Source organism: Bemisia tabaci, chromosome 7 (assembly GCF_918797505.1).
Source record: "Bemisia tabaci chromosome 7, PGI_BMITA_v3".
NCBI classification, from domain to species: domain Eukaryota; kingdom Metazoa; phylum Arthropoda; class Insecta; order Hemiptera; family Aleyrodidae; genus Bemisia; species Bemisia tabaci.
Window position 1 is genome coordinate 25,282,233 of NC_092799.1, and position 25,389 is coordinate 25,307,621.

Sequence of the window (25,389 nt, forward strand, 5' to 3'; positions counted from 1 at the left end):
CTGCGATGTTTAATCTATTGAAAAATAATAATAATACAAAGTTGAAAAAATTGAATGAAATTAAATTCAATTAATCACTATAAAAAAACATGGAAGTTCTTAAATATATTATTACACAAAGCAACCTAGTACATCAACATAAGTACCTGAGTAAAGAGAATAGGGTTAAACTAACAATTAAATCATAAAAAAACAGCTGATACTAATTATGGATAAATAAACTAATATTTTTTGTATACGATTGAAACGCGAGACACTGTTGGTTAATACTCATTACAATGAGAAAAAACACAGGAATGAATGAATGGAAAAGGAGATAAAAAATAGATTAATATATGCTTAATAACACGACATTTCAGCGATGTTGTTCAACAGGCATAAACAAGCCATATTGTACACCGAGTAATGACTATCAAATGGACGTATTTATGCTAAAAGGAAGTATGTTACACGAAAACCCACATAGTTCCTTTTAGCATGAATACGTCCAAATTGTCGGACAAGTCGTCGCTCCTCTGACGTAAGGGCGTATCTCTATTTCGAGATGAGCCCCAGAAAGCATGGTTTTATACGTGGAACAGGGCTCACGTCGGAAATGATATACGCCCTTACGTCAGGTGAGTGACGACGTGTGCAATAACACATTGCAGAACATACTGAGGACCTTACTCAGTGCCAAGTGTATTTTCTATTCTACATCATTAGATATTCGTTTGAGGCTTGATGCCCCTTCGATAGAATTTTAAAAATTATGGTCGGCAAAAACTATACCGCAAATATAGTCGGCTACAATAAACCCTGAGAAGGGCTTTTGATTTTGGTGAGACGAACAAAAAAATAAGAAAATAATAAAAATGTGAAAAGATGAAAAAAGGAGAAAATACATGAAGATTTGAATACCGAAACACTACAACACACTCCTGAGCACGATAAATTAAGATCTCATTCAATACAGTGCGCGGGATTGTTACGATTATTAAGTTTTAGCATGACGTTTCATTAGCAGGGCCATTATTTTTCAATGCTCTTCCCGACAGAAAGGACAGTACAACAATTCTTTAAGTAGAGTCGGACGAAAATAAACCTATTAAAAAACAATGAACACATTCCTTACAAATTATTTTCCTATACGACAAATATGGAAATAAGAAAAGTACAAAACGAAAAATAAATAGAAATTTGAATTCGATATGCTTTGACCAAATCAATGAAATTAGAGAAGAAACTTTGTGCGTACTATATTTTTTCAGGCAAGGAAAGCTCAATCCCCTCTTCCCCGCAGTGGCGTGGCGTGAATTACGTCGAGTGTTCTGTCATTTAAACCTATGGTAATGAATCGATTGTTAAGGTGTTCGCTGCGAATACCCTGTTTATCGATCCTTTTCCATAGGTTGAAATGGCATAACAATCGATTAATTGCAAAGCACGCCACGCCACTGCTTCCCCGCAATAAACGCTCATCTCACCGCAACGTCCTACATCTGTTATTAGTTGGTTGGGACAACCGCACTAACGTGTCACAACACTGGCTTTTATGAACTTCATTTCTAGTGACGTCGGCTTTTAGGTAAGAGGTCAGATGTAAACAGACATTTTCTCTGGTAGGTATCACGTCAGAGAATTAACTGTCGAAACTTTCGCTTAAGAGATTCAACATTATTTTCATCACACGACGCAAAACAGCGTGAAACTCATCATACTTCTTCTTAGGTGCGTGCGGCGGATCATCGATGGAGTTGAGGATTAGTCGAGGAGTGGAACCTCGGAGGAAATCTTGATTGTGAAAACGAAAAGTAAAAAAAAAAAAAAAAAAAGTGCATCGAACAAAACGGAGGAGACGTCCTCAAAGTTAAAATGGTTTAACCCAGAAAAAAGGAATAAAATGTCACCAGGAGACTGTAAGGGCTTCTCTATGTTCAGGGGAAATGATAATAAACCCTCCACGCGGATTACAGAGCGGGAGGTCCAATATTTCTCAATACACAAGGTGTTCCAAAGATAAATGCGAATATTTTTAGAATTGATTTTTGGAATCAAAACATGACTTTTTTTGTTGTACGACTTTTACTCCCCTTAGAATATGACTGGGTTTTTTTTTTCTTTTGAGGTCAGAACTGTCTCAGGTGTGAAATAGAGCAAAAAAGTGCCAATTTTCATGCCTTTCCTTTATAAAAGTCGTATCAATAAAAAACTGCTTGTCAGCCTTTGCCAGCCTTAACGACACCTTAACATTAACAAAACATTTTAAAAATATACTCCAATTTTTTAAAGGAATATTTAAACAATATTGAGGTATTAAAATTTTCAGGTTTTAAAAATACGTTTAAAAGATTTCAAAAATATTTTGAGAAAGTACTAATTTAATATTTAAATTTGTTTCTTAAAATATTGTTTCGTCTAACTGGGAAAGAGAAGACGCAGTCTTATTAAATCTTGGATACTCAGAAATTGTAGGATATCTTCCTTCAATTCGCGAGGCAATTTAGGTAGTCGAATAACCAACCTATTGAACGCTTTCATACCACCGATGAAAAATTCGCGCCTCCAGGAGCCTAGTTTTACACGACAACTGATAATCCGGCCATACAGGGGGAATTCGCTATGGTAATCGTGAAAATGAAGCTTTCGTCGTAACTTTTCATTTCCAAGACATCGGCACACGGAATGCAGGTCCTTCGTCAGAGGATCATGGTACGAAACAGCGTTCTTGCGGACCACCGTTTCTTTAATGCGCTTAAGCTCATGTTCACACTTTGCTTGAAAAGTACCAAGCTTAAAGTAGCCACTGAGAGATGCCGGTATCAAATCTTCATTGATCTTCTTTCCTAGCACTTTCAGTTTGACCAAATGTCGCACGAAAACTTTGACGGATGTTCTGGCGGCACGCTGATAATCCATTTTCGCTTCATCTCCTTCCTCCCTCGTACTGTATCGACTCCAATCCCAATCAGGCAAATCGATGCTTTCGAAGAATGTTCGCACTTCCGATTCAGCAGGCTCCTCCAGATCTGCGAGATAGTATGAGAGGATTTTTTCCAAAAAAACACAATGCAAAAAATTCAACGCCACAAGCTCACTAAAACTGAGAGAAACTCCATACTTCATGATCATTTCTAGGCAATTTTCATCTTGAAAAATAAAAGCAGCTCGGAGTAATTTGTAATCTCCGGCATCCTGAAAGTTAACATCACAACCGTTCTCCAATAAAACTTCTACGGCATCGCAGCTTCCTTTCAACATTGCTAAGTGTAAAAGGTAACCGCGATCACGGATGGTGCCGCCAATCTTGAGGAGAAGTCTCATAAGACTTGCCTTGCGTCTAACAATAGCAATTTTGATTGGCGTGTCAAATGACCCCCCAAACTCGACGTTTGGGTCAGCCCCATAATCCAATAATAACTTCACCATTTCCTCATCAGCACAGGCATACGCAAAATGAATCGGCGTTGCTTCAACGGGATCTTCATGATAGATGCCCATCTTGATGTAGTAGCCTAGAGGTTCGAATTGGTGGGGTGTTTTCAGAGGATATTTCTGATTAGCACTAGCACCTCCCTCCAATAATTTCTGGACCAACTTGAAAGCGTTACGTTCGACAGCGTTGAACAGTATCTCTGTCACGACTGCGCCAGATATGGTACCGCTCCTCATTAAAATCTCGACACAATCTACATTGTTCGCCTCTGCGGCCAGTGCAAGGGGAGTCCGGCCTCGTTTATCCGTGGCATTTACATCTGCGCCATTTCCTGACAAAACAGCAACGGCGTCGGAAAACCATTTTTCCACAGCCAGGTGAAGGGCCGAGAAGCCATCTGGCGTTTGTGCGTTGGGATCTGCACCGTTATCGAGGAGCACCTTCACCATTTCAAGATTTCCTTGCGACACCGCGATGCGCAAGGGGGCTCTCCCATCACTTTGCGCTTCGCTCAGATTAACGCCCGATCTTTTCAATGCAGGGATCAAAGAAAATAACTTCCGTTGCACGGCGTAATGTGCCAATGTACCACCCTTCACCTGTCCGTTTGTATAACTGATGCTCGCTCCAATTTTGAGTAGCCTTTCGATCAAAGTCAGATTTTGTCCGCAGAAAACTAGATCTGAATCAGGCATTATGAACTCAGTGTCGATCTTTACACTTCGATTTGCTGAAAAAAGACTTTTTACGCGGGGGTGATCGTTTTTTTGAGCACAGATGCGTTGTTCCCTTTCGGAGGGGGGCGACATGGCGAAGCATCGGTGTCCACCCAGACTTCCACCATTTCGAGCTTTGTATTGGCGAGGTTGCTGACGTCGTTGACGACATCGTAGATTGGTTCAAGGAGTTGGAGCGACTTGTCTCGTCTCCAAATAGGATTCACCAGAGAAAACACCTTTGAGGCATCCGTGCTGGTGTCTTCAGTTCTTAGGAAAATCACAGCCTGCACTAACATTGTGCTGTCGGTCTACCTTCTACTGAAACAGAACAAAACCCCGTTCGGCACTATAAGTCACAATCGTGGATCATGGTCCATACAGGCTTGAATTACAACAACACGAACAAAAATTCAAGTATGCTTAAGCTAAAGAACAAAAGAGGGGGGGAGGGGGGACAGAATCTTTTTTTGTGTACAAAAAATTGGAAATTCGTTGTACTTATGTATGTATTTTAAATTAATTGTAAATCGCTCGTGCGTACTATTGATACACAAAAAAAACGGCAGATAGAACCTTGTAACGTACATGCGTATCAGAAAATGTGGCCATGATGCGAATCCAAGTGAATTCTTAAAAGCTTTGGGAAAGCGCAAACAAATAATTGAATCCATTTCGACCATTTTCAGCTACTTTTGGCTATGTCCAATTGGTTTCCAACTACTTTCGGCTATTTATAAAAAACACCCGTTCGATTATTACATATTTGAAAGTCTTCCCGTTTGAATGGACCACTAGACAAGGTACGAATTTAAGCGATCTGAAACATGTTTCTTAACCAGAATTTCACGTGGAAAACGATTCACACAACGAAAATTACGGAAACCAACTCCTAACGAAGATATTAATGTTTTTATTTCACATTGGTTACGAGGAATTTGAACTGCCCGCTCACAAGAAACTCAAAACTCTACGTGAGTCAAATCGCCCACTACAACGGTTTCGGCAATCTTATCTATCGCGCAATGTTCATTTCCCACCACGTGTTGTTCAAACTATAAGCAATTTGCTATACCTGAGCCAAAGCGTCAAGATTAAGGTTGCCAGATTTTTATATCGCAAAGACTGTCATGATAACGTTTAGCGCGCGATGTGAATCACGTAGAGCATTGTGTTTTCATGAGCGGGTGGTTTGAATTCACGCATTAAGAATCATTAAATATCTTCGTAAGCAGTTAATTTCGGTAATTTTCGTTGTGTGCATCGTGTTTTACGTAAAATTTTGGTTAAGAAACTTGTATCAGAATGCTGAAATTCGTACCTTATCTAGTGGTCCATTGTTTTGCAAATGCCTAATCGACTTTTCGCCTGCAATATAGGCAAACACAGGACACAGATGGTCGTGTGGATTTACCCGAGTGGTGGGCTCGGTATCCTTGAGCGGGGTTACCGAATACCGCGAGTCCAAGTTGTCGCACAATGGAGCGAATCAATAGGAAAGGTCGGACACGGACTTTATGTGGACATTTTAGACGCTTCCATCTTCGTAAATGCAAAACGTGGAAGTTTAAACGCTGGTCCATTGGCCATCTCACGAAAAAGAGGCAAAATTCACACTTTAAGATGTGTAGTGTAACGTGATAAACGTGAAGATTTGAAGTTTCAGTTACTTAACAATTCTGTATACAACACCTACCGAAGTTTTGTTCCATTGTGCGGAGAGTCACGGATGGATAATTAATACAACTGGGTTAGGCCTGTCCCCGAACCGATCGATCGATCGATCGATCATTTCGATGATCGTTCGAAGACCTGTTTCGATCGAAACTGCTCGATCGAACTGCTCGATCGAACTGCTCGATCGAAATGTTCGATCGAAATGCTCGATCGAAGTGCTCGATCGGAATGCCCGATCGAAACGTTTGTTTTGAAAGCCGTTTCGATCGAAATGTTATTTTGTAATGTTGAAATAAGATTTACCATGTTTAGCAAATAATTGCAGAAATACCATATTGTTGTCAAGAATTCCTCTTCCTCTTAATTTTTTTCTTCGTTTCGAATTCGATTGAAATAACAGCATCAGCGTTAAGTACCGTAGCAGTTCTGACCGCAAATTATATTATTACCATGTGTTCTGTATACATAGAATTACCGAAAAGCATTCCATGTGCTTAATCTTCTCCCCTCCCCCCCCCCCCCTCCCACAACAAAACAAATTAATTTAACCACACAAACCATGAAAATACCAGGTCTCGATTCTCGTCTACTTACTAAAGTTACTTTATCAGATCAATTTTTATTCAAAATATATGCGCTTATCGCATTCACTCCATTTTTTACCAACCATTTATTTGTAAAGTATCAGAGATCCGCTCCGCTACCCTACCTCCCGATCTCAATGCTCCTTTAGCTCCTAGCCCAAATGCCCATTACCAATAACAATAATGATCCAATGGACCTTGGTAGTATGGCTCAGCGCTCGCCAGCGCTGCGCGTGCCGCGACAATGATAATGATACTAGCTGCATTTACTTAGACAGTTTTGACCATTTCGTTCGAATTTTGCATCCGCTCAGTATACGTATGTCGGCCCGTACTGCACGCACACACACACACGCCCTCATCATCCTACATCGAATCGTCCTTATCTCTTCCCCGTTCGTTTTCCTCATATCACACAATTACACTCTTCTTCGGTTCGGTATTTGGTTTGACCCCTGGCGCCTGACCTGCTCCAGTGCTCCTCACACCTCGCATAGCTTTTGTTTCATGCACCTCTCCTTTCGGTGACGGCACCGCTGACTATCTCTGTTTCCCCTTGTCGCCCATGACTGTGACTGTGACTCCTTCCTCTTTCAAGATCTCGATCCTAGCTCCCGTTTGACTGAAGCTCTTATCGGTGCCGCTACTGCCCACTCTCTTCCCTTCCTCACCTTTGTCGTTCGCGTGATCCGCGTCTTATTCCTCTTTCACTATCTTTATACATATACGCCACCGTTCAACTGAAGCTCTTCATCAACTTCTCTTTATAAAATCGAATGGATCGAACTTTTAGGAAGTAACTAGTAACCTAATGCGACTCTCCGTCCTGTCTGTTATCCTTCAGCCCTCGCTTCTTGTCTGGGACGACTTACAATTCATTCGGACTATTGCTCACCTACTCCATCATTTAGCTGCAGTGATGTCAGTAGCCATGTTTACAGACAAGCAACTCATCAAGTTTGAAATGGGGGGAGGGGGGTGTGAAGTTTTTTTTTTCTTTTTTTTTCTTTTTTTATGGGCAGTTTGCGTAAATCCGCCAAAGTGTCATCTGTTTTCGCTCGGTTATATTCTCCTCCACCCCCGTTTCTTCTATTCTCCCCCCTTTTTCTTTTCTCTCCAATCCTGCATTCTCCCCCCCTCCCACATATTTCCTCTCCCCCCTCCGTTTTTCTGTAAAAAAGTTTCGTTTAATTTGTTAAAAAAAAAAAAAAACAAAAAAACAAAAAAGGATATATTTACCCATAAAACCTAAGCAAGTTTCTGCAGTGGCAAAGGAGACAAAACTGCTGATTATAGCCTCAAATTGCCTCTATAGAACATCAAAGTGTCAAAATAGTTCGGGGGAGGCCCCCGGCCCCCTTCCCTCTCACATCTTCTAGAAGGAGTCCGCACACACCCAATTAATGAAATAGGGGAACCTTAGGGTGCGTCAAAAAAAATGAAAGTCTGAAATGTTCTGCTCCCCAGGCGGCAATCGATGACGTTTAGTAAAAAAACATGTTTGCCAAAATTTGGGCCAATTTCAATCATTTTAAATGGTGCCAAAGGTCAATTTTGTGATGAAATTATGATATTTTGGTTTAGACCTCGATTTCGTACAAAAAACTCGATTTTACGCTGAAATCGTGCGTTTACGAGAAAAATGTCAAAGAACTCGACTTGTAGAGGATGAAATTTTACACTAGGAAGACGTCTTTGTAACCGATAAAAATCAAATTGAACTAGAAAAACTCAACTCTGTATTTATTTTTTTGGTCCTCAGAATTTCCGAGGTCTTACTAGGTAGAGGTTTAAAAGACTCATTTTTCACGAAAATAAGTCGAAAGAGGGTATAAATGAACTGTAGGCAAGTGTTGAGGATGCAAATGTCATCAGAACTTCCTCAGTTTCAAAAAAAGTTCCAACTATTTTGCACAATCCTCCAAAAAGTGTACGACTCGAGAAGCAGGATCGTGCTATAATAGTAGGGGGAAAGTGCGGTTTGACCGGGAAAAATTGCGTAACAAACTTTCCCTATGTAATCGTCATCAGTAGGTCCCCCTGAACAACTTCCTAAAAGTTAAAAATGGCCTGATCCTGGAATATCCCTCAAAAAAGTTTAAATTGAAAATGGCGGCCGTAATAAGAGGGTCCGGGAAATCGGTATTTTAAAATGCTCATTCTGTCTCATCATGTGAGGTATGTAATTTTGGTCGTAGATTTCTTTAATAAATTCCGCAAGGCCCTCCGGCCAAAGGGGGCGCTCCAAATCAAAGATGGCGGCCAAATGTGAAAGGCAGGAGGTTGCATTTTTTTAAATATTCACCGAAGGAACAAGGAAAGTGAAGTGTCTTTATTTTCATGTATTTATGGCCAAGAAACTTAAATTTGATGTTATAAATGTATTTAATAAAGGAAATTAAAGGAAACATACGACTACCGAGAGAAACGTAAGCTCAGAAGGGGCCTTGCGGAATTCATTTATGAAATCTACGACCAAAATTACATAGGAAATGCTACCTCACATGATGAGACAGAATGAGCATTTTAAAATACCGATTTCCCGGACCCTCTTATTACGGCCGCCATTTTCAATTTTAACTTTTTTGAGGGATATTCCGGGGTCGGGCCATTTTTAACTTTTAGGAAGTTGTTCAGGGGGACCTACTGATGACGATTACATAGGGAAAGTTTGTTACGCAATTTTTCCCGGTCAAACCGCACTTTCCCCCTACTATTATAGCACGATCCTGCTTCTCGAGTCGTACACTTTTTGGAGGATTGTGCAAAATAGTTGGAACTTTTTTTGAAACTGAGGAAGTTCTGATGACATTTGCATCCTCAACACTTGCCTACAGTTCATTTATACCCTCTTTCGACTTATTTTCGTGAAAAATGAGTCTTTTAAACCTCTACTTAGTAAGACCTCGGAAATTCTGAGGACCAAAAAAATAAATACAGAGTTGAGTTTTTCTAGTTCAATTTGATTTTTATCGGTTACAAAGACGTCTTCCTAGTGTAAAATTTCATCCTCTACAAGTCGAGTTCTTTGACATTTTTCTCGTAAACGCACGATTTCAGCGTAAAATCGAGTTTTTTGTACGAAATCGAGGTCTAAACCAAAATATCATAATTTCATCACAAAATTGACCTTTGGCACCATTTAAAATGATTGAAATTGGCCCAAATTTTGGCAAACATGTTTTTTTACTAAACGTCATCGATTGCCGCCTGGGAAGCGGAACATTTCAGACTTTCATTTTTTTTGACGCACCCTAGGGAACCTCGTCAAGTACCTGGGGTGGGGGGGGGGGGGTGTGACACCACTGTTTAGCTGCTGGTCTTGCGTCCCTCTTTTACAATTTATTTACGCATCACTAGAAGGAGCTTATGCGCGATTTTTGATCCCCAGCAGGTGTAAATTGTAATCAGAGGCTGGCACATGCATATCGGCTGTACGTTTATTCACTTAGTACTTGGAAAATTATGCAATTCCATAATTTCAAGTAAAAAGAAAGTATACTAAATTGTTCCTAAGGAATTAGTTATTTCAGAACTTTCCACGGATGTTGGTTGACCTTAATCTTTTGGACACCAAAGAGAAATTATAATCATTCTTCTCCTACTAGCACAAAGACTTAAAATGTACAAAAAAAGAAAAAAAATCGTAAAACAAGATGTAAAATAAACCAAAAGTGAAATGACATTCTCCTTTTCTAAAATTTTATTATAAAATGCATCAATTTTTTTAAGAATGTTTAAAACCAATCTAATAAAGATAAGTTCTTAAAATCTTCTCAGATTTGTAAAAACTCTGGTTTCGAAACAATTTTGTATCCAGTTTTCGGGCTTACTCTTTTTACAAAAAAAATTTAGGGGACATTCGAATTTTTAGCGTATCATTCTAGTAATAAATACTCCAAAGGTATTTCCTATTTAGCCAATTTAGCGAATTTTCAGTACAGATATTCTTCCTCAATTTTTTGGTTTTCGCAATCAAAAATTTTACATATAAAAAATAGATGTTCGAAGAGGTAAAAAAGAAAATCGTGATTTTTTACGTGAAAAAGTCAGAGAAAAAATTCAGAGACGTCAATTTTTTACGTAAAAAATCGTAGTTCAATCTGTCTTCTTTGCATTTCTTTCTGACCTCCTTTTAATGTACGGAAAGTAAGATTTTTCACGTAAAAACTTTGTTCTTCCAAATTTTTTTCGGATTTTTTTGCGCAAAAAATCGCGAATTTTTGACGTCAAGATTTCAATTTAATCCCTCAAGTTTTTTTTACATCTTTAATCAAAATTTTTTTACGTTGAGCTCTCCGACTCTGATTTTTTACGGGATCTTCTACGTGCATCTTGCGCACTCGTAAAATTTACCAATTTTCATTTTTTAATTTTTTTTTAATAAATTAGGGAAGACGTTTCTCAAGTACAAGAAAGTGCACAAAATCAGCGCTTCAGACGATGGCTGAACTACGCACGTGTCACTTGTCGAAATAGGTTAGGTTTTAAAAAAGGGAGCATAAGCTGAAATAGATGCCGCATTTCAGCTGGGTTAGAAAGAGAGGGGAATGATAAGGAAATTAGGGGGGAAAAAATGCGAAAATCGTAGATCGCTAGGTTTCAGGCAGGCTAGGGACGACGATTCCACGCGTGCCCGCGTCGGCCGTCGCCGCGCTGCGCTGCGCGTCCTCCGTCCATTGCGCCAGACGGAGTCCCATATGAGAATCCCATCATCCCCCCCCCCCCCTCCTTCATCGACTTACAGTTTCATTCACGATGTAGATGTAGGTGCCAGACCGCCAGATTGAGTAAAATAAAAAATATTTTCACGAAATCAAACACATGATCAAATTACGTGCTTCGGGGAAAAGGCCGGTACACACTGTTAAAAATTGAGGAGTGAAATTCGGTGTTGGCGTCTACATAGCGCCCAAAAACCCCGAATGAAATGAATGCGAAGTGACAGTTGCACCATGAAAGCGTATGACAGTCCGCAAAAAAATGTAGGCGTTTGCGTTTCCTAATTCAGTATGTTGGCTCTTTGTTGAAAACCTTTTTCATTTTAAATGCTCATATGCAGAAAAAGTTCCAATGTTGAAACTTTAAAATCCTTTAAAATTTAAAAATGAAAATATATAAATATCAGAAAACTCTTATGTACGTGACTTCGCATGAATTCTCGGCAGACACGTTTAATGCACGCAGATTCATAATTTTTTTCGGGGGGAGGGGGGCTAATCTCTAAAACAATAAGTTTAGAGCGGAGAGGTGTAGTCGCGGCAGAACGAAATGAGGTTTTTCGTTTGTTTGTTTTTTGAACTCAATATTTATAGATTTTTCGTTCTCTAGCATTATTCTGTCTCAATTCTGATATAAATGAATTTTTTGAGTCCATATTTCTTCACCAAAAATAAATTTTAGTCTCTAGAAGAAAGTGCATTGCTGCGTGTATTGAAAACCCGTCCATAAGGTGGGTTGGAGATTGATCTGATTGTTGGAGTCCTTTCTGCGAGACGGCTTTTCAATGATACCATACGGAGGGGGGAGGGGGCTACGGGGTTCCAGACATGATACGCCAATGAAGGATACCCCTCTTGCTGTAGAGAATGTAATATTAAAAAAATGAAAACTAAAGTGCTGAAAAATATTATTAGCAAAGCTTCGGCATCATTGGACGAAATAGCAAAAGCGGGTAAGGTAATCAAAACATGCTGGAGCAGCCAACGCGACGAGTTCATTTGTATGAGAGAGACGGAAGGAATAATGGAAAAAAGTGATAGTGAATAAAAATCTGAGTGGAGACCGGTGAATAGTGTGGCGATGGCAAATTGGCGATCGGCGGACAAAGACAAAGGCGACAGTGAAGACCTAGATAGACAATCGACAACAAGGAAAACCAGGTAAATGAAGAGAGACCGATGAGCGGGGGAGGGGGGCGGATGGGGGCTGAGCGCGCCGTAGAATTCCTTGCCTGAAAAATATGTGTGATGAAAAATAAGGTTTTGGTTGACGCGATAACCAGTTTCAAGCAAATAATAGTCAAAATGTACGCTGGACCGAAAGTGAGGTGAACCCCGAGGAGGGAAGTCAGAGAGAGATAAGAGAGAAGAAACTCGGCCGACGGGCGGCGACCGGTGGCACAGCGCCACGCCAAGCGAAGCAGATAGGCACGTTGCACGTAACGCAGTGGTGGCGATCGACAGGCAAAGGCGACGGCTAAGAAACAGGTGACATTCGATCGAAAAGGTATCCGAGATCGAGGAAAAACAAGAGCAATATGAGGGGGAAAAGTGAGTAAAGAGATGCCGGCGAACGTGGAGGCGTGGAACGGGAGCAGAGCGGCGGATCAGGTGCGAGGGAACGAGCGAGAACGGAGAATGGGTCACAAAATGCCTTGCCCGAAAGATAAGAAGTGAATGAGGCGTCACTTAGGTTTCAGTTGACGCGAGGAGGCTGCTGTTACTCATAATAAGTCATAACACGACCGATTGAAAGTAAACGGTCAAAAAGGTCTAAAATGTGCGCGGGCTGAATGTGAGGCAGCCTCCGGGAAGGGAAGCCAGAGGGAGATGAAAAACGCGGTCGACGGCCGGCGCGAAGCAGCGCAGCGATACGCAACGGAGTACGGCATTGATATGCAATTCAAAGCATCTTACATCCATCGAAAGTACTTTCACCCGATAAGGGATCAAAGATTCCTGAGAAAGTTACAAAACGGGTAGAAGGGTTCCTGTTTTTTTTTCGAGCATTACCCGTTTTGGCTTTTTCAATATACAAGTAAGTAGGTAATCACCGCGTAAAAATATGTGGAACCTGGTCTTGTTCCTTCCAAAAACTTTTTACTGGGAAGACTTTAGCCAGGGATCCCTTATCCCGTGAACTTTCTTCGGAAGACGTTTTAGAGCTTTCATCAGCGGTGCATGAAACTCCCACGGGAATCCTAATGAGATTGCTCGAATCGAAAAAATTTAATTGGTTCAAAATAAAATAAAAAAAATTAAAAAAAAAAATTTATAACATTAGTTTTAAGATTAGCTTTATTCGAACATTAACTCCCCGTAATTAATGCCCCGTAAGGGCCAGTAGTACATTTTTACATAATAAAAATAATAAATAAAAAAAAAAAAAAAAAAAAAAAAAATCAAAACGGCTTTCGATCGAGCAGATTTCGATCGAGCAGGCTCGATCGAAACAGATTCCGATCGAAACAGGCTTTCGAAACGATTTTTTCGCAGTGAACGATTACGAAATGATCGCTCGATCGTTTCGTACGAACCAACGAGCGATTTCATCGGTTCGGGGACAGGCCTAAACTGGGTGGGAATAATTGTGACAGATATTTTAACGGCAAGTGCAGTAATGCCGGCTGAGGAACAACGCCGTATGAGCCTTCAGACGTTGCCGAAGTTCTTTCAATAACATAAGAATTTCAGGGAAATCTTTGAAAATTTTTCTTCCGATTTTCCAGAGAATTTTATTCGCGATTAGATCTCCTAGATTATCCGAAAATTTCTTGAGAAAATAATCATAAAGCTCCTTGAAAATGAAAAATTAACTGGAGAAAATTTGGCAACTCTCGAATGTTTATACGGCTTTTTTCCACAGCACGAGTTCACAAGACTCACGCGCCTTTGTTGCACCTGTTCGAGCGCAACCTGTTGCTTTTCAAGAATGCTTTCCTTCTTCTTGTCTGCTAATCAGAATTTGCAAGTCTGCTGAGCTGATGATTGACGACGCGTACTGTTTGTAAAACTAGAAAGTGACTTAGGCATCAATTTGAAATTTCGAAAATTTTACAGGCAGAAGATGCTAGAAATGGCTTTGCAAGTTTTTTTTTTTTTTTTTTTTTTTTTTTTTTTTTTTTTTCCAAACGAAGTTACTTAAATAACTTTCCGACATAAGTAATACTCTTAATTTTATCAAATTTCAGAACCTCAGTGCTCCATTACATTTCTATGATGCGAACTCTTAAATTTTGACGGAATTAAGTGACAGCAGATTTCAGAAAAAACGGTTTTTTCCACGAAAATGCTCTTTTACAATTTTTACTTTCCTCTTTTTGGGTAGTATCTGAACTTAATTGTAAATGAACGTGCTGCTGAATTTTTATCGAAAGCGTACGTAGCCTGAAATGTTCAGACAGACATGCAACTCTTAGAGATAACAGTATTCTAGTAGACAACTACTATTTTGTATCGTTTCGATTGAAAGAATACAACTCTGTCATTGATGACATAATCAATTTTGTTTTAATTGATATGAAAAGAAAAATATATTCAAATTACAGAGCTCACAGTTCCGGAGACAAAACAGCATTGTAATCGGGACATTGCTATTTGCTACCACAAAAAAAAGTTTTAACCATGGCCATAAAACTATCCCTGGCATCCACTATGAGCATTTATTGTAACAGCAGTTATTCTTCTTTCTCTATGTGACCCCTCCTCCAATTTTTATTATATCTCACTTGTAATTTATTTTTTGATTGGTTGGTATTTGCTCTCCCACAAAATAAATAGCAAGCCCACAGCTTGACATGCCTTCGCCAAAACGAACAGGTGCCCGAAGATAAACATCGTCCGAAGACGAATTTGGTCATGAGGCAGGCAAGGTAGACACGCCTCACCCACGCAGGCGCACACTTCCCATTATCTGCGCACATGCCGAACGATTCGCCAATTGCGTAACCACCACATTGGGGCGCCAAATTCATGATTGGCCCGCTAAAAGCCGCCATGTACAAGGATTCGTTCGTATTTAGCAGCCGATGATGACAAATGGAATGAAATCAAACAAAAGAAAAGAGAAAAAAACAATGAAATCAGCAGCCGCGAGAATATTAAATCGGATAACTATGAACTCGTTCGGGAAAAAGTCGACAGTTGAGGAGATTTGCCACAATCGCTGGGGAAATCAGCCAGGACAGTTCAAAAATCGCTGCGCTCCATGGACTACTCTGCCGTGCTAAGGAAGAACGCCGTATGAGCCTTCAGACGTTGCCAAGTTTCCTTCGATAGAAACTTATATTACTGGGGAAATTGTTAAAGTTTCTTTCGAAAATTTTCAGACGATTTTGTACGCAATTTAATCTAAATTATCTGAAAATTTCAAAGAAAAATGTGCACGAATGTCGTCAAAAATACATGTTTTATCCAGGGAAATTTGGCAACTCTCGAATGTTCATACGGCGTTCTTCCTTAGCACGGCAGTACTCCACGATACATGTTTCCTTATACGAATATTTCTCGTGGCATATGATGGATACAATACTTCCAAAGTTTACTTAACTCTTGCACACGGGTAAAAAATTAGAGGTTTTACGTTTTGAGCACGTGAATTTCAACTCTCCGTGCATGAAAAAAAGAAAAGAGAAGAATAAATAAAACAGGAAAGCAACGCCTATTCTGCCGTGCTAAGGAAGAACGCCGTATGAACATTCGAAAGTTGCCGAGTTCCCTTCGATAAAATGGTCATTTTTGAGGAAATTTATGCATATTTTCCCTAGAAATTTTCAAGAACTTTAGGGGAAATCACGTACAAAATTCTCTGAAAATTGGAGGAAAAATATTTACGAATTTCCCCAAAAATTCGTGAATTACAAAAGGAAATTTGGCACTGCCTGAAGGTTCGTACGGCGATCTCCCTTAGCATGACAGTATTCGAGTCAAACTGAGCACTAACCTAATTTGAAAAATTCCAAGATGGGTTTTTTGGCAAACTGAATTTTCTTCACAAGTTCAGCGTTGGCTCCTCTGCGAAGCGAGAAGCTTGACGCTAGAGTCCCTTTATACTGAGAGTCAAGACAACACCCCTCATGGAGTCACAAACGGGAATAAAGATTACAGAAATTGAACGTTTTTCGTAATCTTCGATCGGCCCATTCTCAAATTCCTTTCTCCGTTCCTTCTCTCATTCCGTTTGTTCCTTGCCGAACCCGTAATTCCCTGGTCCATTCCAGATTATAATCTTTGCAATCGGTGAAAATGTAATCTTTATTCCCGTTTGTAACACTGCGAAGGCCTAAAATCCGGTTAACCAATCAGAAATGGATTCGCATTGTCTTGACTCTCAGTATAAAGGGACTCTACTTGACGCGAGTGCCCGGCGGGTGCAGCGCATCGGGGCTAGAGTCCCTTTATACTGAGAGTCAAGACAATGCGAATCCATTTCTGATTGGTTCCCGTATTTTAGGCCTCCACAGTGTCACAAACGGGAATAACGATTACATTTTCACCGATTGCAAAGACTATAATCTGGAATGGACCAGGGAATTACGGGTTCGGCAAGGAACAAACGGAATGAGAGGAGGAACGGAGAAAGGCATTTGAGAATGTGCCGATCGAAGATTACGAAAAACGTTCAATTTCTGTAATCTTTATTCCCGTTTGTGACATCCATGAGCCGAATTGTCTTGACTCTCAGTATAAAGGGACTCTAATCGGGGCTACCGCGGTGACCCTCGTGGCCCTTCCTCGTTTCCGGTTGACCTGCGCGGCGACCCTGCCGCGGCCGCGGGACCGGAATCCCCGTCCGGGAGTCGCCGTCCTTAACGTCACGTCACGTCCAGACGTCGTCCGCCGCGTCGCACGGTGGATCGAGTCGATCGGAGAGGTGCGACATGAAATTTTTGACTAAAGCTTCGAAAGGACCACTAGACTAGAGTCCCTTTATACTGAGAGTCGAGACAATGCGAATCCATTTCTGATTGGTTAACCGGATTTTAGGCCTTCATAGTGTCACAAACGGGAATAACGATTACATTTTCACCAATGGAGAATTTGCACGCAATTTTTTTATTGCTTCATCTGAAAGTGCCTAATGAGCTGAGTTCGCAATATTTTTCATAATTTTTTTCTGACATTGGAAATTGGAGAAAAATTGATTTAAAAGTGAGAAAATGTGCCGCCTTGTGACGTCATCTGGCGGCATTTCCCATTTAAACACATGTATTTTAGCAGAATCGGTTATTTTGTCATATCTCCTCTAATAATTGCTCAATTTATGAATCAAGGGTATCTTCGTGTTCAGTTCACTCAGAGGATTCCACTTAAACAGGAAATTCATCAAATTTCAGACCCTTGCAAATTCTCCATTGCAAAGATAATAATCTGGAATGGACCGAGGAATTTCGGGTTCGACAAGGAACAAACGGAATGAAAGAAGGAACGGAGAAAGGAATTTAAGAATGAGCCGATCAAAGATTACGAAAGTCGTTCAATTTCTGTAATCTTTATTCCCGTTTGTGACTCCATGAGGGGTGTTGTCTTGACTCTCAGTATAAAGGGACTCTACACTAGACAAGGTACGAATTTCAGCATTCTGATACATGTTTCGTGACTACAATTTCGCGTAAAACACGATGCGCACAGCAAAAATTGCCGAAATTAACTCCTTACGAAGATATTTAATCATTCTTGATGCGTGAATTCAAACCATCCGCTCATGGAGACTCAATGCTCTACATGATTCACATCGCGCGCTAAACGTTATCATGACAGCCTTTGCGATATGAAAATCTGGCAACCTCAATCTTGACGCTTTGGCTAAGCTATAGCAAATGGCTTGTAGTTTGAAAAATACATGGCGGGAAATGAACATTGCTCGGTTGAGAAGCTTGCTGAAACCGGTGTAGTGCGCGATTTGACTCACGTAGAGCTTTGAGTTCCTTGTCAGCGGGCAGTTCAAATTCCTAGTGACCAATGTGAAATAAAAACGTTAATATCTTCGTTAGGAGTTGGTTTCAGTAATTTTCGTTGCGCGAATCGTGCTCTACGTGAAATTCTTGTTAAGAAACATGTATCAGATTGTTTAAATTCGTACCTTGTCTAGTGGTCCATTTTGAAATATAAGGGGTGCCTGTTGACAGAGATTTCACTAGGAAACCAAAGAAATCGCTTTTAGAACCTGAAAGTGTTTTTTATAGAGTTATGAGCTTTCAAAGTTTCTAAATTTTTTCCAACCTCTCCCATTGACTCGATCCACTGTGCGTCGCGTCGTCGGCCGCTGCGAGCACACCGCATGATTTTCAATGTATCGTTTGGTTCATGACAACAGAACATAACCTCAAATAAAACCTAAACTTGAGGATTTTACTTGGCAAAGCTGAAAATGAGAAAATTCTTAACAATTTCACTTTTCATTGCCGTTTTGTACTCATTAGCATAAAACATCTATCACAAAAAACCCGTTTCCTTAATTACCCAATCGACTTTTGAGGCTATGTTTACATGTTAAACCAATCGATTTCGATACAATCTAAGCTGTTTGATGCATCAAATACGATCTTCCACCCCGCTCTGAAACCGCGCCAGCATCGTTACAACTGCCAATACTCGCAAATCAACTTTTTCTCAGTAATTTTCGATGCTTGCATTTTTGAAAGATCAGAGAGTGCATAAAATTCACAGACTGAATTTTCTTGGATTTTTTCGAACGATAAGAGGTTTCCGTTATAGTGCTATTGCAGGAGCCAGGGATTGCCTTAAAAATGGTTATTCCTGGAGTGAATTTTAGCGAGAAACGCGTTTCCAAGTTTTGAAAAGCACCAAGGGGATTTTCTGACCGGATAAAAGCTGCTTGAGGTGAAGTTGCGGAAAAAACGTTTCTTACTGGCCTGAAGCTAATGACGTCATAATGTGGGGCGACGATCCACGGTTTCAACCATCTTGACTCTCTTCAACTCTCTTCAACCAACATGGCCACCGTACGATTTGTAGTGTGTAGGCACAAAAGCACGTCTCGAGGAGCATGCGCTAAGCGGCTTGCGCCCGAGGGCGGTGAGAAATCCCGGAGAGATGGCTCCCTGGGCTATGCCCCGGCGAAACAGCCTGAGCGTAAAGGGGTGCAAGGAGACAATGCGCGTTGCGCCCGGAGGCGATGAGGAATCCCGGAAAGATGGCTCCCTGGGCTATGCCCCTGCGAAACAACCTGAGCGTAAATACAACAGGAGAAAATCAAGGCCCCGGAGAGAAGCTCTCTAGGGAAGAAAGAGAAGTCCTGGAGAGAAACTCTCTAGGTAAAGAGAAGGAATCCTGGAGAGAAACTCTCTAGGTGAAGGGGGACAATCCTGGAGAGGAACTCTCTAGGTGTAGAGGACAATCCTGGAGAGGAACTCTCTAGGTGACTAGCTCAGGCGAAGCAACCCGAGCGATCGCATTGAGAACTTACCAAGGTTCGAAGATGTGAACTGCGGTGAAGCTGGTGATCAAATGAGATGATGGCCCCAAGACAGGCTAGCTTTATATACCCGAGAACAGGAGGAAGACGTCACCAAAAGCCAATAGAAAGAGGAGAAAGTGATGTCAATACTAACCTAGAAGCGTTTCCCACGGAGGATGCAGCTACAATGACTACAGGAAAGCAGAGGGAAAACACTGTAGTCGTAGGTAAACAACGCGTAATCAGGAGGTCCGCGCGCAGACGAGGAGCGGGGCGGCGGGGACGGGTCAGATCCAGAGTTCTTTATCCTCAACCGGTATTCAATACGATTTTTCGCATCAACACGCGGTTCACGATCGATGAGCGAACTGGCCGCTAATGGGTTTTAAATTGAGGTCTAGTTACCTTTCCCCGAATTTTGGGTTCTCCATCGACGAACTCGGAGCGGTTGTCCCGGCTACTGTATGAGTTCATTGATTCCGAACTTTATACCTGGCCTTTCGGTGTCCGATCTTGATTTAATAGCAAAAGACGCTGGTATTCTATCCCCTCACTTGAGCGGATACCAAATGGCCCGGCTTTTGAATCAGATCTCGGATCGGATTTAAAACCGTGGCCGCCGCTTATTAACTCAAGTCGACGCCTGTATGATACTTCCACCACGACACGCGCTCTTTCAATGCGTGGACCTCCCCTCCCCGCCGTCTTGTTGCCCTGCACCCTCCAGCCGATTCTGCGTTGCACGGCACCCTTGCACCTTTCTCTTTCGCTCTGGCCTGGCTGACCAGGTATCACACCCGCGCCGCGCCTCCGGATCCGGCCGGACTCCTGTTTCCTCTTCTTTTATGAATCTGAGAAAGACAAAATCCTCCGTCTCCGCAACTCTCGTGCTTTTTTCGTACCGTTATGGTAAGAGAATCACGAGTTGAAAAGTCAAACGTCAAGGAGGCACGGACGACTAAGTTTCGATGGCTATGAATGATTTTTCAGTTTTAATTACTCTAATAAATACATTTAATGTTAATAATTCAATAAAAGTCGGAAGAAAAGTTTATTTTTTACCAATAAAATTGGCACTTGAAATTTTGCATCTTCTGAGGAATTTATGGGGGGCGCAGTGAATATAATAAATCGTTGGCAAAACTTCCAAGCCACATATCTCGATTCGCGACGTCGCAGACTTCCCGTTATACTTTATTATTTATTTGGAAAACTACTCGGCAATACTTCAAAACTGTCGTGATTTTTCTTCCCTGTGCGAGGAAATTTCAGCGAAAAGTTCAAAGAATTAGGTTGACTTATTCTCCTTTGAAAAAATCAAATTATAGCCTTTCTTCACAAAAAATCACAAACTCTCGTGCAATCCGTTTTGTTAGATATGTGCTTCAATTGAATACAAACCATCCGTTCATTGCAGATAAACGTGCACCGTATTCAATATTAATCTAATTCTCTTTCTAAAAATCCCCTTTCCCAAAAAAAATTGAATAGTCATGAATAAATATATAAATAAAAAAATTTCAAAATTATTTTTAACAGATGCAAGCATCCATCGCATCTCAGGCGCATCGGTGCATACGTGGCGCCATAAAAGGAAATCTAGCGTTTCCATTCAGAAAAAATTCTCCTTCTGGAAATCTACGGGATGCGAAATTACCGTTTCGGCTCGCTTCAACAGGATCCATTGAAAATACTGTTAAAAGTCTCCGATGGTGACAAACATATCAAAAATTTTTGTGGCATCAATTCAAATGGGTGCATTTTGTGATTAAAATAGACACTTTCACACACACCCTCACCCTCACCCTCACACACACAAAAAAAAAGGCCTATATGAATGAAAAAATTCCAATAAACCCTTAAAAGCGGGGAGACAAAAAATTATCGGAACGGCCTGCTTCAGAAGCAACTGTAGTTAGTGGATATTAAAAGGCGTCTCTGGAGATGCAAAACGTCTCCACGCGTATTCGGAATAATGCAACCGTAGGTGATTTCGAGAATTAAATCACTGAATTTTTAAAGGTAACATCTTGATAAAAATTAAATTAAATTCCTTGAAAGAAGCAGAGGGAACCAGAAATATTCTGTTCGATTTTATCATTCCCTACATTCGAATTAGGATATTTGGACGTATTTCTATCAAACGGAACTATTTGCATTGTGACGTGAGCCCTGTTATGCACATATTTGTATGGGTCTCAGGGCTCGTGTCTGAATGCACGTAGTTCCGGTTGATAGAAATACGTCCATTTCATACATATACTTATATACCTAATTCTTGGACGTGGAGACTGACTGCCGTCACTTGAAATCTTTACCTTCCTTTCCTTGATTCATCCCTTTCATCAAAATTAAAATTAACATCCGTTCCCGAGGCTCTTAAATTGCGAGATTGCCGGTCAAGCTCTAACAGGCCAAGCATCCGGAAAGAATGGGAATGTTGCATAGTTTCATTTCCTCTCTGCTTGCTTTTTGCATTCTCCCTGGTAGACATGATTTTTCGTATTTACCTAAATTACTCCTGATTGTTCCTGACTTCCTCAAAAATTCCATCATTTTTAAAACATTTCATTTCATTTTCCGACAGATTTTTACCTGAAGAACTACTTTTTTACGATTTTAAGGCAAATGGTATTTATCTTATTCTGGAAAAGAAAGCTTTTCACGGCTTCACTCATTGAAAATTTAAATAGTATCTATACATTACAGAGTACGCCCCTGACTACTTTGCGGTCAGCCCCCCCCCCCCCCCCCTCCGCAACGCTTCGCACCTTCGGCGCTGGGTTTTATTCTTACTATTTTATATCACAGAGTAAGATATGATCCCAGAATAGACATGAAAGAAGTGCTCTGTTCTTATCACCCATTCCCTGAAAGGTTTTTGTTTTTATCCATTTTGCTTTCTCCTTTTTTTTTCTTTTCTATTGGTCATTTCAGAGGCTCGATTGTACCTTATTGCAGGGCCGGGCAAGATAGTGACGAGGTTCTTCTTGATTTCTTGTTTAACTATTTAGGTACCTTGGAACAGAAAACGCTCATTTTCCTACAATTCCCTCGATTTTCGACGATTTTTCCGCCTCTTTTTTCAGTTTCGTCGTTTCGAACTGTTTTCTGAATTACAAAACAAATTCATCGAGCTGCATATGCGATTGGTCGTCGGAGAGCATGGGGCTGGGCTGTGAAAGCGGTTTTATGTATGCATTCATCGAGGTGCATTTATCGGGCAGTTGCTTATGGGACAAAGAGGTTATGCGTCCAGTCGCACTCATGATTTGTAATGTCCGATGGTGATGATGATGATGCGGTCGACAAAGTCGTTTTCTTGGATTTGGGATGGGTTTCAACAGGATGACAGGTTTTCCTGGGTTTAGGTAATCCTTGAATTTCCCATAATATTTTAAGTTTTTTGAAAATTAAACTCCCCGACTTTTCCATTTTTTCTGAAATTATACAATTTCCCAGGAGTCTTAGTTTAAAAACTATGGAAGCTCGCGAGAAAATTCTCTTTTTACAATTACTGTCTTTCTATTTGCGGATCAGGAATATCATCGTAAAGGGTAACTTCTGCCCTCGAAGTTTTGATTTTTGGGTTTTACAGCAAAATTCCGGTTGTTTTGGGTTCCTCCTCGTAGTGTGTATTACTGACTTTGCCCGTGAGTAATAATTATACCGGAAATGTTCCCTTCTTCCGAATTTTTTTAAAAAAAGAGGGGAAAAAATGAGACAAAATTTAGGAAAGTAACCGATGTTTCTACAGTTTATTAGTTCAAAAGGCTGCATTCTGCACACTTCAGGTACTTGTTAATGTTATAACTTGTAATCGTTTAGGGATTTTACACACAAAGAAATTCTCCCAAATTAGATGACATGAAAAACAATTACGACAATCACGAGTCGGCCTCCTATAGTGAAGTGGTTGTGGCGCTACCTCTCTATGATTGGGAGGTTCCGGGTTCGATTCCCGGCCAGGGCATCCCGAATTTGTTGGTCTCAAAAATTGGTTGGTTGCATGGGACTAACTGTGTTCGGTAGGGACGGATGAGGGACGGGACTAAAGCGCAGATTGGATTACCTTTTTCAAAAAGGAACCACTATTTCTGGTCCATTTTAGAAACAGCATTCATGCCATTGGTTTTCCTATGCAGATATGTGCTTTTGTGGGAGAGCCGGAGATAGTGGCTCGTTATTGCAAAATGTAATCCATTTGAAGTAGTAGGGAAAAAAGAATATATCGACGGTGAAACTACCATACCACGTATCTCGTTTGCGGTGTTTAAAAATCTACGCTCACATTTTATTTTTATGAAGTAGACCAAATCAATATCATTCCTTGAAATTTTCACGGAATTTTCTCTGCACAAAGAGGAAAAATCACAGAAATTTTCAAGACTGGATGTTAAGTAGTTTTTCATTTAAAAAATTAAGTATGACAGGAAGTCTGCGACGTCGCAAACCGAGATACGTGGTTTGGTAGTTTCACCGTCGATATTCATTCTCACATGCGTCACTCGATGATTATTTTTTTTTTATTTTTTTTTATTTTTTTGAAAATTTCTTTTCATAAGTTTGACACTGTGCAATGAATTTTTGGAAAGAATGAGAAATGATTTTTTTTTTTTTAAGATTAAGGCTCTAATGAGCCGAGGATTAAGGAACTGTTGGAAGCGCAGAACATGGCTAATAGCGGTGAAACTTCCAAATCACGTATCCATCCCATTGGCGGTTTCAAAAATCTTCGCTCCTGTTTCATTTTTTGAAGGAGAATAATTATTCAGAAGAATGACAACATTATTCCTTGAATTAGTCTAAGAATTCGCCTCGCACAAAGAAGAAAGATCACTGAAATATTTAAGAATCGATCGATGTTGGGTAGTTCTCTATTTAGAGAATAACGTATCGATGGTGAAACTCCCAAACCACGCATCTCGTTTTCAGAGTTTAAAAATCGCCGCTCCTATTTGATTTTTTCAAAGGAGAAGAAGTCGACAATTTTTTCAAATTTTCACACAAATTTCCTCTCGCAGGGAAGAAAAATCACGACAGTTTTTAAGTATTGCCAAGTAGTTTTCCAAATAAATAATAAAGTATGACGGAAAGTCTGCGGCGTCGCAAACCGATACATGTGGTTTGGAAGTTTTGCCAAGTATTTATTATATTCACTGCTCCCCCCAAAAATTGCTGCTCCCCCGCGCGGCGCGGGTGTGATACCTGGTCAGCCAGAGCGAAAGAGAAAGGTGCAAGCTGCTAGGGTGCCGTGCAACGCAGAATCGGCGGAAGGGTGCAGGGCAACAAGACGGCGGGGCCGGGGAGGGGAGGTCCACGCACTGAAAGAGCGCATGTCGTGGTGGAAGTATCATACAGGCGTCGACTTGAGTTAATAAGCGGCGGCCACGGTTTTAAATCCGATCCGAGATCTGATTCAAAAGCCGGGCCATTTGGTATCCGCTCATATGAGGGGATTGAATACCAGCGTCTTTTTCTGTAAGTTCGAATACTTCGAACCCGAAGCAGCGGCTTTGCTAATGAGTTTCGGAGGGGAAATCCAACCGCCGCGGGACAAGTTCTCGGATCTTGAGCGAAAACGCGCTACCTGCCGTCCGAGTTCTGGATGAGTATTTGTAACCCGAACTAATTGCCGCTTCATTGGAATACTGATCGATGAGTTGATTAAATACGAGATTTTGAGGATAAAGAACTCTGGTCAGATCCGCGGCGAAGCTGGCCGGTCAAAGGGCGAGAGGACCGCGACACCCAGCCGCCGCGCCGCACATTGGTTCCAGGGCCCGATCTAGGTGGCATTAATTAGAATATCACTGATGATGACATTTTATATATGTTTCTAGGGGTTCTTTGGGTC

General features: G+C 40.8%; 2 protein-coding genes across 4 annotated transcripts in view; both read right to left on the reverse strand.

Moving 5' to 3' along the window:
- Nucleotides 1-25,389, reverse strand: part of LOC109038128 (uncharacterized) — a 103,696-nt gene that overhangs the window by 49,058 nt on the left and 29,249 nt on the right. The window lies entirely within an intron of this gene.
- On the reverse strand, nt 1,840-23,773 carry LOC140225052 (uncharacterized). Of its 2 annotated transcripts, none has more exons than XM_072302514.1 (2): nt 19,687-23,773; nt 1,840-4,449 (listed from the first exon to the last, which is right to left on the reverse strand). In XM_072302514.1, exon 2 carries the CDS (start codon nt 4,222-4,224, stop codon nt 2,398-2,400), a length of 1,827 nt encoding a protein of 608 aa, XP_072158615.1. In that variant the 5' UTR covers nt 4,225-4,449; nt 19,687-23,773; the 3' UTR covers nt 1,840-2,397. The 2 variants fall into 2 exon arrangements, with proteins under 2 accessions (XP_072158615.1, XP_072158614.1); XM_072302513.1 differs by having other exon boundaries at nt 1,840-4,452.

Excerpts from the sequence above, each read along its gene's own strand:
- LOC140225052 (XM_072302514.1), bottom strand. The coding sequence starts at position 4,224 with ATGTCGCCCCCCTCCGAAAGGGAACAACGCATCTGTGCTCAAAAAAAC.